Consider the following 15,369-nt stretch of genomic DNA (forward strand, 5'->3'; position numbering starts at 1 on the left):
GCCGGCGGCCGCCCGCGATCCTGACCCACTGCCCGGATCCCCCCCAGGGAAGGCACCCTGGGGTGGGAGCCAGCGGTGGGTGCTGGGGGGGGAGGAGGAGAAATCACCCCCCTGGAGCCGGAGTCGGGAGCTGCCGGGAGCTGCCCCGGCTGCCCACCTGTGCTGCCCGCAGGGCTGCCTGCCCGCAGGGCTGCCTGCCCGCACCGCTTCCCCCATCCGCCTTCTCCTTCCCCCGGCCAAGCCCCTCAGCTTCCACCCAGAGCCAACAATAAAATGGGATTTAGCGAGGCTGTTTCGGGAAGCAGGGAGGGGTGGGCTCCCGGGGGTGGGGGACGTGTGACGCCCGTCCTAGCACCGGCAGAGGGGACATGGCCGGCTCCGGCAAAGCCATCATCAGAAGGTGGCTTGAGGCTTTGCTGGGGGGTCAGGGGGAAGGTGGGGGAACAGCGGTGTCGGGGGAGAGGGGAGTGTCACTCCCCACTGATGTCACCTGGGACGTGCCCAGGGTGTCACCCCACGTGGCTCGGGGACCAGGGACGTTCACCCTCCCCAACCCACGGCAGCATCCGGATGCGATGCTGTGGGATGGGGACAGGGTGGGGGGACAGAGCCAGCCCTGAGTGAGCCCGGCCATGCCTGTGGTCCCCAAACCTGGGCAGTGCTGGGATGGCATCAGGATCCGGCTGGCAGCAGTGCCGGGGAGCAGCCGGAGATGACAGAGCTGCTCTCCCGCCTCCTGAGTCAGCGCGTCGGTCAGCGGGCAGATGTGGTCAGCGCTGCCCTTTGACAGTGACCTTTAAAGGGCTGCTCCCTCCTGCCCACGAGCCGCCGTGCTCGCAGGCACCGGCCGGGCTCCCGCAGGCGGCCGGGAGGCAGGATCCGGTCCGGCAGCCCCCTCTGACCCCCAGCCCGGGCTGTCAGCGTCAGTGCGGTGGTCCCCTGGGGCTGGTGTGGTCCGGCTGCCCCTCCCGGCGTGGCTCCGTTCCCAGGGCCTCTTTGCCCTGTTGTGGTGCAGGATCTGGCCGTGGGGCCCAGCTCCCAAACAGCGGAGCCCGTACAGTCACGAGCTCCCTGGCCTGCCCAGGCGGGATGTGACTCCCCTCCGGAGGGATCCAGGACCACGGGGTGGCCCTGGTGATGTCCCCAAACCCAGGCTGAGCATCCTCGGTCCGGCTTCCCACCAGCCGTCACCTTCCTGCCAGCCCTCCGTCATGTGTCACCGGGGCCGGGCCCAGCACATCTACCCTGAATTAATCTAATTACTTGATTTCCCAGCCAGAGCTCGCTCCATAAAGTCCTTGGACAGAGACAGCATCTGGCTCAAGGGCCAGGGTGTAAAAAACAAACAACAAAAAAACCCAAAACCCCAGAAAAAGCAGGAGGAGAGGCGCAGCGGAGCTGCCTCTGACTGCCTGCATCCTTTTAAAGTGACCTGGGGGAAAAATAAAGAGGCTAGAAATGCAAAGAATCCAGCAGTCAGAGTTTTCTTTATATTCCTCTCAGTCACATTTCCACATCCATGGGTAATTTATAACCCGCTTAACCCCTTCCCTGCCACCCCCCCAGCACAACCCTTTCGCTCAAGAGCATCCTCGCAGCGGGCGGCCGCACCTTCCCGCCTCTGTTTGCTTTGGGAAGCACAAAAAGTCCCGTGACGGAGTTTGCTGATCTCTAGAGGGGGGAAAAAAATGCGGTTGATGTCGAGGGGGTGCTTGAGCACGAGGGATGGGCTCTGTGGGGTCGGCACACGGGGTGACGGGTCCCCTGCCCGTGGGGGGGACCATGGGGATGCCCCGGCCAGCGTGGGGGGAGCCTGCGGCTTCACAAAAGGCTCCAGAAAAAAAATGTAGGTCAGTAGTGATAAATGTAAAAGGCATCGAGTGTTTCTGGAGAGGGGTGGGAAGAGGAGGGAGGGCAGTAAATATTTGCCAGCTCGAATATTATTGCCTGGGAAGGGGTTTTTCTATTAAAAGGTGAGTGGATGGAGCGTGGGCCGGCGCCAGGCATAGTGCAGGCAGGTGTGGTGGGACGGTTGCCCACCGGCCGCTCAGCCTGCGGCACGACGTTCCCGGCACTCGATCGTGGGTTTCGGTGCCTCTGGGGGTTGGGGCTCCGGCTCTGTCCCTTCCAGCTGATGGAAACCTCACCTGCGGCGCGGCGCTGCGATTTACGGTGACGGCCCCCAATCTATCCCATTTACTTGGCCATTAGTCACCGGTGCCGGACACGAGGCCGAGGGGCTGGACGGGCTCCAGGAGGAGGAAGGGGGGAGCGGAGCCGACCTGGCAGCCCCGCCAGCCCGGCCGGAGCACATTTTCTCCCGGCCCTGGTTTGATTAACAAGATGAATAAGCTGGCGGAGCGCAGCAGGGCGAGGGGAGGCCCCAATCCCTGCTCCCAGGGGGGCCCGGGGCTGCGCTCCCCCGGCCGTCCCTGAGGGGATCCGGCCGCCCCCACCCCTCTCCCCCTGCCCCAGGGGCTGGAGCACCCCTCAACCCTGAGCTGGGACCGGGAGACCCCCCGCTTCCCCATGCCGGGGTCCTGCCATGTGTTCCCCATTAGGGCTGGAGGTTAGCAAAGCCCCCAGCCCTCCTCCTCCTCCTCCCCCTCCTCCTCTTCCTCCCCCCGGGCCCGCTTTGGGGTGCTGCCATAAATAAGGCTAATGGGCAGGGCAGCGGCGAGGCAGCGCGGGCAGGGCCAAGCCTGCGCCTTTTATGTCTTTTAAACCCTGGGAAATCAAAGCTGTAAATCTGGGGTGTCAGGGAGAGCCCAGCACCCCGGCTGGGAAGGGGCCCCGCGGAGCGAGGGTGCGGGTGGGCTGGACGAAGGCGACGCGGGCAGGGCCCGGGGGACACGGAGGGTGGCACGTCTGGGTCAAACGCTGGCTGGGGACAAGGGGCTCGTCCCCTCCTGGGGCGACGGTCCCTGCGGGGGTGCTGGCCTGGGGGGCAATGAGGCTCCGGTGCTGCTGCTCGCTGATGCCGATGTGCTCCCAGCGCCAGGGCAGCCCCGTCCCTCTGCACCCCTGTCTCTGTGCCACCAGAGCCAGTGTCCCCCCCAGTACCCATGTGCCCCCCGGTCCCCCTGCTCTCCCCAGTACCTCTGTGCTGCTGGTGCCAGTGGGGCTCCCCCAGCCCCCTGCACCCCCCAGTCCTGCTGCGCCCCTTTGATCCCTGTGCATCTCCCGGTCCCCCTGCATCCCCGCTGTCCCCCAGTCCCCCTGCATCCCCCGGTCCCCCTACACCTTCTGGTCCCTGTGCAGCTCTCCCTCCCCTGCATCCCCCGTGCCTGGGCACCCCCGGTCCCCCTGCATCCCCAGGCCCCCCGTCCTCCTGCATCCCGTGGTCCCCCTGCATCCCCGGTGCCCGAGCATCCCCCGCTCCCCAGGCCCCCCCTCGCCTCCTGCATCCCACGTTACCCCTGCATCCCCCGGTGCCCGAGGATCTCCCGGTCCTCAGGCCGCCCCCGTCCTCCTGCATCGGCCGGTCCCCAGCCGCCCCCCCTCCCGCATCCCGTGATACCCCCGCACCCCCCGGTCCCCCTGCATCCCCGGTCCCCAGGCCTCCCCCCCGCATCCCGTGATACCCCCGCACCCCCGTCCTCCTGCATCCCACGTTACCCCCGCACCCCCGGTCCCCCTGCATCCCCGGTCCCCAGGCCTCCCCCCCCGCATCCCGTGATACCCCCGCACCCCCGTCCTCCTGCATCCCACGTTACCCCTGCATCCCCCGGTGCCCGAGCATCCCCGGTCCCCAGCCCCCCTCCCCCGCATCCCGTGATACCCCGCACCCCCGCTGCCCGTGCACACCCCCCCGTTTTCCCGCACCCCCGCTCCCAGCATTCCCGCTCCGCGCTGCCCGCCGGTGCCGCTGGCGGGGGCCGCCGGTGCCGGCGGAGCTGCGGCAGGCTGCGGCGGCACCCCCCGCCCCCGGCTCCCCCCGCCGCCCCCGCCCGGCGCACGGCGCGTCACGGCGGGGCCGGCAGCGGCGGCGGCGGCGGCGGCGGCGGCGGCCGCGGTGGGTGCGCTCCGCTCCGCGCCGCTCCGCGCCCCGCGCCCGCCATGGCGGCCCGCCGCCCCGGGCCCTGCTCGCCCTCGGCCTGGCCCTGGCCGCCGCCGCCGCCGCCGCCACCGACCCCTTCTCGCCCCAGCTGGGAGGCACCGCCGGGTGCCGCGGGCAGTGCGGCCGCAGCCTGCCGCGCCGAGCCGCCGCCGTGAGTCCGGCCGGGCACCGGGGCAGCGGGGGCAGCGGGGGCAGCGGGAGCGTCAGTAGCATCGGGAGTACCGGGAGCACCGGGGGCACCGGGGGGACCCCAGGGGCACCGGGGGGAACCCCAGGGGCACCGGGGGGGGACCCCAGGGGCACCGGGAGCATCGGGGGGCCGGGAGCACCGGGGGGAGCTGGGGGCACCGGGGGCACCGGGAGCACCAGCCCGCCCTGCACGGGCATCGCTGCCGCAACGCCCCACGCCGGCCCAGCACCGCGGGGGCACCGGGAGCATCATGGGGGGGGCACAGGGGGAGCCCCGGTGGTCTCCTCCAGCGTGGCTTTGGGGTGTCCCCGGTGAGGGCATCTGCCCCGGTTTCGGGTGCCCGCAGCGGTTTCGCCCATCCCGGCTTTGGGGGTTGCCCCCCCGGGTGTCACCTGTGCCGGGTTTGGGGTGCCCTCGGTGGCGGTAGCCACCCCGGGTTGGGGGTGCCAGTGGTGAGGCCCTGTCCCCCAGCTGCCCTCCTGCCCCCCGTCACTGGCAGCATGGCAGAGCCATCCCCGGGAGCGGTGGCACAGGGCCAGGGGGGCCGAGGACAGCCGGGACGAGCGGGTGACACCATGGCGGTGGGGTGGGCCAGCACCGAGCCACCGCAGCAGGGACTGAGACGGAGCCGAGTGCCGGTTGCTGGACCCAGAGCATTGCGGAAAGCCCCGGATCGGAGCTGCCATAGCCGTGCCGTGCTGGGGGCCATGTGGTGGCACCCGGCACCGTCCCCGAGCCCCCGCGGTGGCAGGGCCGAATCTAGGCCAGCGCCTTGGCAGGAGCCCGCTGCCAGGGGTGGGGATGGAGTTGTTTTCCCATCTGGGCTCAAGCTGCCTCCCTGCCAGCACCCAGCCCCGCCTGCGCTCCCCCATGGGCGCATGGACCCCCCGGGTGGGGGCACCCGCTTCCCCCAAGCCTTGCAGATTCATGCAGTGACCCCCGCGTAGGCTCAGTGCCCCCCGTGCGTCCCCCCCAGTGTGTTCCCAGCCCCCTCAATGCGTGCAACCCCTCCAGGCACCCCCCCCACCCCCCAGCGCAGCCCCCACCTCCTGCCGGCCCATGCCGGCGCCCAGCCCGTGCCAAGCACCCCGAAAGAGATGGGGGGCCCTGCTGCGTCCTCGACGGGGACGAGGCCACGTGCAAACCTGACCTTCGGGTGCAAGCCTGGGGGGCGAAGGCAGCTCTCCCTCCCCCGGGGATGCCGTCGTCCCGGGTTTGGGGTGCCAGGCCCGGCCGTGGTCCTGCAGGAGGGTGGCGGTGCCCGGTGCCCCCCAGCCGGGTGCGGGGGGGGCGGGGGTTCCAGCGCAGCCACCGGGCTGAGCTTGGTGCCAGCTCCACGCTCTCCTCCTCCTCCCTGCAGGATGCTGTTCTCAACGCCTGTTACCGGGGCTGCCGGCTGTTCTCCATCTGTCACTTCGTGGATGCAAGCGCCGAGCTGAACACAACCAGAGCCGAGTGTGAAGCAGGTGAGGAACCAGCGGCCGAGTGGTCCCCGCGCCCCAAACGCCGTCCCGGGGGGGTTCCCCATGTACCCCTGGCACTGCTGCGACGCCTTCCACCCTCCCGAGCATCCTGCTCGGCCCCACGCTGGGCCCCGGGACCGCATCCGGATCCCGCTGCAAACCAAGCGGGGTGCAGATTTACACCCACTGGGTGTAAATCAGGATGGGTAGGGGGATCCTAGGGGCGCAGGGCTCATCAAGGGGATCGAGCAGCCCCTAATTCTGCCCCCCCTCCTGCCTCACAGCGTGCGCTGAAGCCTACAGCAACGCGGAGGAGCAGTTTGGCTGCGTGATGGGGTGCCGCAAGCAGCTGCCCGAGGTGGAGAGCAGGAAGGAGAAGGTGAGGGGCCAGGGAGATGGGGACCCCCTGTTCTCCCCCCTTATCCTGCCCAGCCTGTCCCTGGTGCCACCGGCCGTGGCTCTGCCCTGTCCCTGCACCTGGCTCCTTCCCAAAGGTTCTGTGGGCAGGAGGCAGCGGGGGCTGGACGTGCCCCCCCGGGGCACCCCGGCTGCTCTGTCCCTGTGCCGTCACCTCGTGGGACTGCCGGGGACCGGCCGGGGAAGGCATTGGCCTCTGCAAGGAGCCTGGAGCCGTGGGGCTGCCCTCGGGGTGGCTTCTCTGGCCACCTCGGCCCTTGCCCGACCCCTGGCATGGGGGTACAGGGTGTCTCGGTCACCCTGGGCATGGCAGGGACCAAAGTTTGTCCCGCTGCTGGGCAGAGCAGGCCACGCCAATGCAATGGAGACCACTGCCACCCTGCTGAGCCCACCGGCCACCCCCTGCCTGGGACCCCACGGGGGGACACTGGGATGTGGTGGCTTGGCCTCTGGGTCCCACTTTAGGAAGGACCCCTTCCTCCCGCGGGAGCTCAGCCCAGTCCCTCCTCTCCCTGGGGACGGAGGCTGTAACACCCTGTACGTGCAGCCTGCCCATCCCTCCATCCATCCATCCATCCTCCATCCATCCATCCTCCATCCATCCATCCATCCTCCATCCATCCATCCTCCATCCCTCCATCCATCCTCCATCCATCCATCCTCCATCCCTCCATCCATCCTCCATCCATCCATCCATCCTCCATCCATCCATCCTCCATCCATCCATCCTCCATCCCTCCATCCATCCTCCATCCCTCCATCCATCCTCCATCCATCCATCCATCCTCCATCCATCCATCCTCCATCCCTCCATCCATCCTCCATCCCTCCATCCCTCCATCCATCCTCCATCCATCCATCCATCCTCCATCCCTCCATCCCTCCATCCATCCATCCATCCTCCATCCATCCATCTATCCTCCATCCATCCCTCCATCCATCCTCCATCCATCCATCCGTCCTTCATCCCTCCATCCATCCATCCTCCATCCATCCATCCGTCCTTCATCCCTCCCTCCCCAGCACAGGCATCCAGCTCCATCCCTCCCCTCGCTGCCTCCCGGCCGCCCCCGCCAGCAGCCTCACAGCTCGGTGAGCCCCGGGGCCGGCACCCGGCTTCCCTTGGCTCTTTCCCGGGGCAGGCTGGGACCAGGCATGCTCCCCGCACGCTCCCCGCACGCTCCCGCTGCCCGGCGAAACCCACGCTGCAGGATGCTTGCTGCATCTTGCTTTATTTTATGTCCTGTTATACGTGCCCCTGCGGACGGGTGCTCTGGACCTGCTGGGTCGATACGAGGCTGCTGCCGGCCCATCGCGCTGCTTCGTCCGAAGTATAAAACGCAGATTAACGGGGCTCGACCCGGGCTGCCGGAGGTTTGGGCGAGGCAGGGCGATTACGCCGAATTCCCAGGGTGAGAGGTTCTGACCAGTGACTGTTGCAGATTCCCCCAGTTTTGATCTGTTATCCTTCCCAGCAATTAGCAACGCTTTTTCCTCCTACCTTTAATTAATTCACTTTTGCCCAATTAATTAAATTAGACTTTGGCCCAAGGTAGAGGCTTTTGGCTTTGTACGCGTGCAGACGAAGATGAATTTGTGCTGTAGAAAGCTGCGGCTTCTTTGAAAAACCACTTTGCAGCCTGTTTTTAAGACCTTCCCGGTTTCTGATCCCATTTCCCAGCCCTGCTCCGAGGTCAGGGATGAATATTGGGGGGTGACCGGCTGACGGGGAGGGCCGTCACCCCCTTCATCCACCCCAAAGCATTTTTCCTTCGGGTTCCCAGACAAGCAGGCAAAGCAGATTTAGTATAATAATTAGATACAGAATCTGACCTATTTATTTCCTGTTTGCTGGTTTGACCGTGCAAGGGGCTGTCGGAAAATGTTCGAAGCCAGTGGCAGGGAGCAGCCAAGCGGATTCCAGCAGGGATGCTTTAAAAATAACAAACTGCCGCGACGGCCAAGAATCCAGGGCACGGAGAGGCTGCCAGGAGAGAAACGCCCTCGGCATCTCGGCCGCTCCGCTCCTATTGTTTAAAGCGCTGGTGCGAGCGCAGGGCTGCCGAGGGGCTGGGTGGTGGCCCTGGGGCTGGGTGGTGGCCCTGGGGCTGGGTGATGGCCCTGGGGACCGCAGCCCCAGGCTTGGTGACCCTCCCAGGGCCGGAGCACAGGTCCTGCACGTCCCCGTCCCTGGGAGAAGCAGGCTGAGCCCCAGACCTGAGTGCCCGGCTCAACCCAGCCATGTCTTCGGGGTGGGACATTGTCCACCGGGGTGGGTGACAAGGGGATGGCGGTGATGACACCGTGTCCCTGCTCCTTTGCAGAGCCTGGAGCTGAAGGCGCCGTCGTTCTCCATGTTCGATTTGGTCTCCACCTTCTGCAATGACATCGTCAGCTCTGCCCAGAGCTTCATCTCCTCCACTTGGACCTTCTACCTGCAGGCGGACGATGGCAAAGTCGTGGTGTTTCAGGTGGGGGTGTCCCGCGTCCCCTCTCTGCTGGGTACCGAGAGGGGTGGGGACCCCCTCGCTCACCGCTTTCTCCCTCTTTCCCTGCTGCACCGCCAGTCCCAGCCTGAGATGGAGTATCCAGTACCCGAGGCGCAGGAGACCCAGCCGGCGCAGCCGGGACCGGGGTCCAGCCCCCGCATCCCCCAGCCCCACACAGGTGCGGGGGGGTCCGGGCTGCCGGCGAGGGGGGCCGGGAGCCTCCGAGCCCTCTGGCTCTCATCTGATTTCTCCAGAGCTAAACAAATTACCCGCTTCTCGGGTCTGATTAGCTTCCCACACCCCGCACCCATGCAGAGGGGGTGAGTCCAGACTCGGGACCCACTCCAAGAAGCTGCCGGGATCCTCTGCACCCCTGCAGCGGGCAGAGGGTCCCTGGGGAGGAGAGGGGACCACCCGGCACCCCTGCACCCGATCGTCTGCCGGCAAGGGGATGGGGAGTGGGGCAGGCGTGCCCACAGCGGGTGCCCGGGCTCAGCATCGCCTCTCTCCCACCAGGCCCCCGGGCGAAGGGGGAGAAGCCCCCTGGGAAGGAGCCGCGGGGCAAAGCCAAGGCGCAGCATGCGGACCCCCCGCAGCCGGAGCACGACTTCCTCGGCTGCGTGTCCAAGTAGGTGCAGCGGGGCTGTGCGGGGGTCCAGACCCGCCGGAGCAGATGCCCGAATTCCCACCCCACGCCCTGCCATAAACTCATCCTTTTTCGTTGGCGGGGTGTGGTGGGGTGTTACAGGCGCTCGGGCCTTCCTCGCTGGATCCTGGCTGCCTGCCTCTTCCTCTCCATCATGGTGATGCTGTGGCTGAGCTGTGCCAGTTTGGTGACTGCCCCCGAGCAGCACGTCAAGACCCAGGTACGGGGTGAGCGGTTCTCAGCGCGGCTGGGGGGTGTCCTACAGGGGTCCCCGACACCCTGGGTCTCCCCGTCACGGCTGGGTGAGCCTTGCAGGGCTGAGATGTGGCCATACAGTGTTTGTGGTGCTCGGCCACCGTGCTGGGCTTGCCGGCATGTCCGTGCTGTGCCGTACATCCCCAGCCAGCCCCGCGGTGTTCCCGGTCTGGGGACAAGGGGGTCCCGTCCCCTGCGCCAGGGCTGCACGGTCCCCTCTGCCTCTCTTCCAGTCTCTGAGCATCAACGGGGACAAGGAGTACCTGGAGGACCTGGACGGCCCCAGCGCCTTCCCCCTGCCGCCCGTCATCGCCGTCACCCTGTGCCCCGCGCGTGGTGGCGAGGACGCGGGGCCGCTGCCCCTCAAAGTCGACCTGGACAAGACCGTCCTGTAGTGCTCCCACCCCTTCTTGTCACCCCCATGCCACCTCCCTGTCACCATCCCCACGGCATCGTCCCCGGTCCCGCTCCGCTGCCCCTCTGGCTGCCCCATGTCCCCGGCTCTGGCACGGGGGGACCAGGGGTACGATCTGGCTCGGTCCCGCTCTCCTCCCCAGGGATGGCTGCTGCGGAGGAGGCTCCCGGGAGCCGGGCAGCGGCTCTGCCTCCTCCGTAGACGTGCTGTTTGCTGGGATCCTGGTTTCCAGTGCTCGGGAGCCAAGAGAGGAGCTGCCAGAGAGGGGAGGCTGGAGGGAGCCCGTCCTCGTAGCGGGGCGGTCTGTCTCCTCCCGACTGGAGCCCCCGGGGCCCCGCAGCCCTCCGGGCATGGGTCCAGCGCTGGGCAGGAGGGAGCCGGCTGCGGTGGGGGATGGAGAGTATCTGCAGCGTTCTGGGCTTTGGCTCGGCACATCCCCGGCCTCCCACCTTGGGCTGAGCCTCCAAGGCGCCGTCTCCAGCCCTGGGAACTCCCTTCCGCCGGCCGGAGCCAATTGCCTTGGGGAGCCGAAACGTGGCGAATGGATTTGGCGTTGGCAGCCGGAGAGAGGAGCGGATCTCGCCGCCTCCGTGCCCACGCGAGGACCCAGCCGGCCCCTTCCCGGAGCTGCGGAGGGGCCCTGGGATGGCTCCTTCCCCTCCCTGCTCCGTGATGCCTTTGGGGCGGCTGGCCCTGATGCCGACGGGTTGCTGGTGGGACCGAGCAGGGGATGAGGTGGTGTTTCCCTACCTCGTGCTGCTGCAGCGCGTCCGAGCTCGGGCAGGAGGTGGGAGCTGCCAGGACGCCTCCGTCCTGGGCTCAGCATCCCTGCCCGATGCCGGGAGCGGCTCAGCCTGCAGGGCTGTAGCTGATGGCAGGACCTAGCGGCAGCCGGCCTCCTGGTCCCCGGGCTCACAGCGCTGCCCTGGAAGTGGGGGGCCAGCCCTGGGGTCTCCCAGCCAAGCGGGGACCCCCTCGGCTCGCCCCAGCACAGTCCCTCGGGATGGAGGGGTCCCCTCCTCCCCCTGCTCCGCAGGGCTCTGCCCCCGCAGCCAGGCTTGGTGCGAGCCGGGGCATCTCCCCTTCTCCCCACCGTTCTCCATCACTTGACTTCATGTGTCGTTTCGTGGTTTGATTTGCACCAGCATGTGGTTCATCAGCCCCCGGCACCCCGTGGGGACACCCCTGCGCTCGGGAGGGACGGCTTGGTGGCAGCGGTCCCTGCCATCCCTGCGTCCACCTAACACGTCTGTACAGATTAACTTATTACCCGCGACTCCCCACCCTTGGGTTTTTAGGCTCTCTCTGTGTGCCGGCCGTTCCCCGGCACCGAGCGGTCTCGGGGGCCGTGGCGTGGTGGGGCGGGGGACTCTCGTCCCCATCCCCGCTGGTTTTGTGCTGCTCCATATCACTTTCTCCCATGCAACATATCTGGGTTTGGGGAACTGGGTTGGGGGGGGTGTGCGTGTGTCTCGTGTCCGTTTTGGGGTACGCTTTTCGTGGTCACTTTTTGGCCGCTCGGCTCAGTGTAAAGCTCGGTGGAGTCTGTGGTGTTGTCCCGGCCGCGGCGGCTCTCCCCGTCCCCGGGGTGCAACCGCGCCGGGCTGCGAGCTCGGGGGAGAGGGCAGCCGCAGAGCCCCCCCGGCTTCGCTTCCAAAGGGCAAACCCAGCCCCAGGCTGGCTGGGCGGCACGGGCGGAGGGGAAATAAAAGGTTTGTACCAGACCCGGATGAGTCAGTGGCTTCACGGGTGCCCATCACCAGCTGGGGAGCAGGTTTGAGCCCCCGCGTGGGGCCAGCAGGAGGGCGCAGGTCGGTTCCCAGCTCGCCATCCCATCTTCGCAAGCTGAGCCAGGATGAACCCTCTGGCAAATCGGAGAGAAATCCCCTGCTTGGGCTGTTTTGCATGGACACGAAGCGATGCTCCTCTCCACCGCGGGCTGCGGGGCCGACAGAGTCACGGGATGAAGAGATTCAGCATCAAGCGTAAAAGGAGATGCTGCATTCCCTGGGGAGCTGGTACCAACGCCCGTGGGCTGGGTGGGCTTGGTGGGTGCTGGGAGGGCGTGGGGTGGGCAGGGGACCATGCACCCCAACGCATCCGCCCATCAGCCGCGAGGAGGAGGAGGCTGAGACACGGCAGTGGGGAGGACTGCGTGCACGTGCTCACGCGTGCATAGAAAGAAGGGCTGGGGAACGAGGGCTTTTCCCACTGAAAATCGCCAGCTGACACCCAGCCGCCCATTTTCGTGAATTGGGCCGTGCACGTGCACGACACGTCAGCGTAACACGCTGCGGCCGCCCGGGCTCGCGGGCTGGGACGCACTTTCACGTGTGCGCGCCCACCTTTCCCCCACGGCGTGTGTTTTTCCTGGCGCGGCGCCCGCTTCCACGCCACAGTCGAGCTCTCCCCATGCCAAGCACGACACAAAAGCTCACGCAAGGGCCTGGAGGCTCGTTTTTAGCACTTCAGTAGCTCAGCAGGGTCCCGTCCTCGGAGCCAGCAGCAGCACGGGGCCCCCGAGGAGCCGGGGCTGGTGCTGGCCCCAGCTGCTTGTTTTCTCCAGGATGCGGAGCTGGGGATGAGGAGGTGCTGCCCGACCCCGGGGAGGGCTGCGGATGGATGCTGGGGTGCTCAGCACGAGTCGCAGCCAAAGAAGGATCTCCAAAGGGGATGCAGAGCCCGGTCTGCTGCCTGCCAGCAGCCTCCGCTGCCGGAGCACGGCCCCCGCCTGGCCCTAAATTGGGGGTGCGATGTCACCCCCACGCAGCGCGGCAATGCCGGGCGCTGGAGGGGGATGCTGCGCTCTGCGGGCCGGGCTCAGCTCGCTAAACGGAGGGGAGAGGGATGGTGTTTTCAGCTCGCTGCCTGCCCTGCCTGTGCAGCAGGCTGGGAGCCGTGCGGAGGATGCTCCGGGCAGCCCTGGCTGTGCGGGGCTGGCGTGGGAGGCAGAGTGTGTGCCATGGCCGCATGGCCCGGGCGATGGGATCTGGGGGGTTGCACGGTGGCCTCAGCAGGCAGCTGGGTGCCTTGGGGTCCCAGAGGGGTGTCGGGCACCGGCAGGACAAGTGGGAAGGGCTGAGAGATGTGAGTCCAGCGCTGAGCAGCCTTTGGGGTAGGTGCAAGCGGATGACCCAGAGGCAAGAGCCTCCCAGCCAGGGCCAAGCCACCAAGTGCCCCCCGGATGGCATGTCAGGGGGTGTCTTTCTCCGGCATTTTCCATACGGAGCCCAGGGCATCAGTGCTGAGCCCCGTTACGGGCTGGGGGACAGTGCTGGCAGCCGCTCGCCCCCGGACACCCTGCGGTGATGGAGCAGCAGTTGGGTGCAAGCGGGAGCAAACAGGGAAACCCCGGGATGGTGCTGCCCAGGGGTGAGACCCCCAGTGCGGGGCTTTCTGCATCCCCCTGCCTCGGGCTGGTGCAGAGGGAGGTGGCAAGGCACAAGATCGGTGCAGACAGCTGGTAAACCCTGCCTGCTGCGGGCAGCGGCTCCGACCGGGTCCCCTCCTGGGATGGGAGCCGGGCTACAAACCGTGGACAAGCTCCTCGCCTTTAAACTGGAGTCAGATTCCTTGTTGCTGGCTCGGGGTGCAGGAAACCGTGCCCAGGAGCAGGTGAGGAGGGACCCCATTCTAACAAGAAGGAGACGCATGAAATTAGCTGGTTCCACTCCCCCCAGCAGGCAGCCGGGGTGTTTTCCATCCGACGCCTTTTCCTTCTCGCTCCCTCTTTTCGTTTTTCACGGGGGAAGCAAAATTCATGGTGTGTGGCCCCATCGGCAACGGGCAAGCCAGCTCGTGGTGGAATCGCACCCTCCAGCCCATGGCCGGTGGCGAGGGCATGGGGGACCATGAGCCCGTGGTGGGTCACGTCCCTGCAGTGAGCATCTGTGCCCCCATGCTTGCCTCCCACGTGTCCAGCCACAGGTCGGCAAGGAATCGCAGACCGGTAGGTGGGGACTGTTAGCCACGCTGCGGCAAGAAGCGGCCTCAAAAAGCGGGGGGAAGGCCAGCAAGCTGCCCCCCACACCTCCGCCACGGACCCCCGCAGCATCTCCCCGCTTGTGTGATGCCATCGCTTGGCCTCTGTGCCGGCAGCGGGTGCCGAGGGTTGCAGGGGTCTTGCTGGCCGCGGTTGGGTTCGGCAGCCCCCTCCGGCTGCTCTCTCCACGGCTGCGTTGGGCTGCTGTTCTCACCTCCGGAAAATGCCCCCTCCTTTCTCCCCCCTGCAAATCTCAGCTGCCGGGAGCTGGCCCGGCTCCACCGCCGCTCGCACACTCCAGCTGAGGAGCCGGGCCACGCGGCGAATGCATTTGCGCACGGATTTCCCTCCCCTCTTGCTGTCTGCTCCCGATGGTGTCATTCTCCCATGCTCGGGGATGACTTCAGGAGCACTTGCAACTCCTTGTCCCACTGTCAGATGCCCGGAGTCCTGTGCCGCGTCCTGCCGGGACGTCTCTGCTTGGGTCTTCCCAAGCATTGGGGTCCATGGTCCAGGGATGTGCGCAGGGCAGAAAGCCCAGGACTGGGACAGCAGGGTGGGGAAGGACTCCGAGAAGTCCCTGCCTTGCACACATGCATGCAAACCCCCGTTTTCATGATCTGTGATCAATTCTCCCGATTCCGAGTGGACGCGGTGTGTTGGTTCACCTGGGTCTGCATCCGTCGCTCCCTTTCGCTCCTTCCCACTTGCATCCCGGGGAGATGCTGCTGGACACAAAGCAGCCGGGGGGAGGTTTCTTATTCTTGTCTCGTGTTGGAGGAATGAGGGTCTTTCATGAGAAAGCACAATCAGGGTGAAACAGTGGTTTTGGGCCCTGCCAGAGCAGGGCTTTTGAAGATGACGGAAAAAGAGCCTGGGCTCCTATCTCAGCTGGGGAAAGGATATTTTCTAGCTGCTCCAGCTGCCTCTCGCTGCCCCTGGCCCGGCTCCTGCTAGCACATGGCTGCAATCCGGTGCTGTCCTGACCAACACGCAGAGCTGTAAATTCAGCTTTAAGCCCAACGGAGGTAAGTCTCCATCCAGAGATGGAGCGAGGATGAGGATGCAGGGTGGGGAGTTGGATGGGGGTTCAAAGCGACCTCCGGCAGCACCGTTGGCCCCGGCACTGTCCTGACCCTGCACGTGGGAGCTGAGCCCCTGTCCTTACAGATGCTCCTTCGAACCATGCTGGGCACCATCCTGGAGCCGGCAGCAAAGCTCACGTGGCCTTTAAAGACGGAAGCCTCACGGTGCTGCCGAAATCAGGCAGCTGGGCTGGCAGGGGAGCGCCGTGCCGTGGACGGCCACCCGGGAAAACACATCCATGGGTTTCCTCTCCCCGTCCTCCTTCCTATGACCTACCCCAAAGAAGCGGAGCCACGGGTGATTCAACAACAACAAAACCAAACGAAAAACAATCTCCTCGTGCTAATGGGATTGGTTCTGTCCCTA

At 66.6% G+C, this 15,369-nt stretch overlaps 1 protein-coding gene across 1 annotated transcript; it reads left to right on the forward strand.

Annotated features, from left to right (window-relative positions):
• The first annotated feature begins 712 nt into the window (after positions 1–712).
• TMEM59L (transmembrane protein 59 like) lies at positions 713–11,659 on the forward strand. The gene is made up of 9 exons (XM_072845879.1): positions 713–752; positions 3,838–4,211; positions 5,611–5,716; positions 5,998–6,092; positions 8,455–8,601; positions 8,698–8,797; positions 9,136–9,247; positions 9,368–9,485; positions 9,754–11,659. Exons 1-9 carry the CDS (start codon positions 713–715, stop codon positions 9,913–9,915), a joined length of 1,254 nt encoding a protein of 417 aa, XP_072701980.1. The 3' UTR covers positions 9,916–11,659.
• Positions 11,660–15,369: the final 3,710 nt, after the last annotated feature.

This window comes from Ciconia boyciana, chromosome 24, assembly GCF_034638445.1.
Source record: "Ciconia boyciana chromosome 24, ASM3463844v1, whole genome shotgun sequence".
Lineage (NCBI taxonomy): Eukaryota > Metazoa > Chordata > Aves > Ciconiiformes > Ciconiidae > Ciconia > Ciconia boyciana.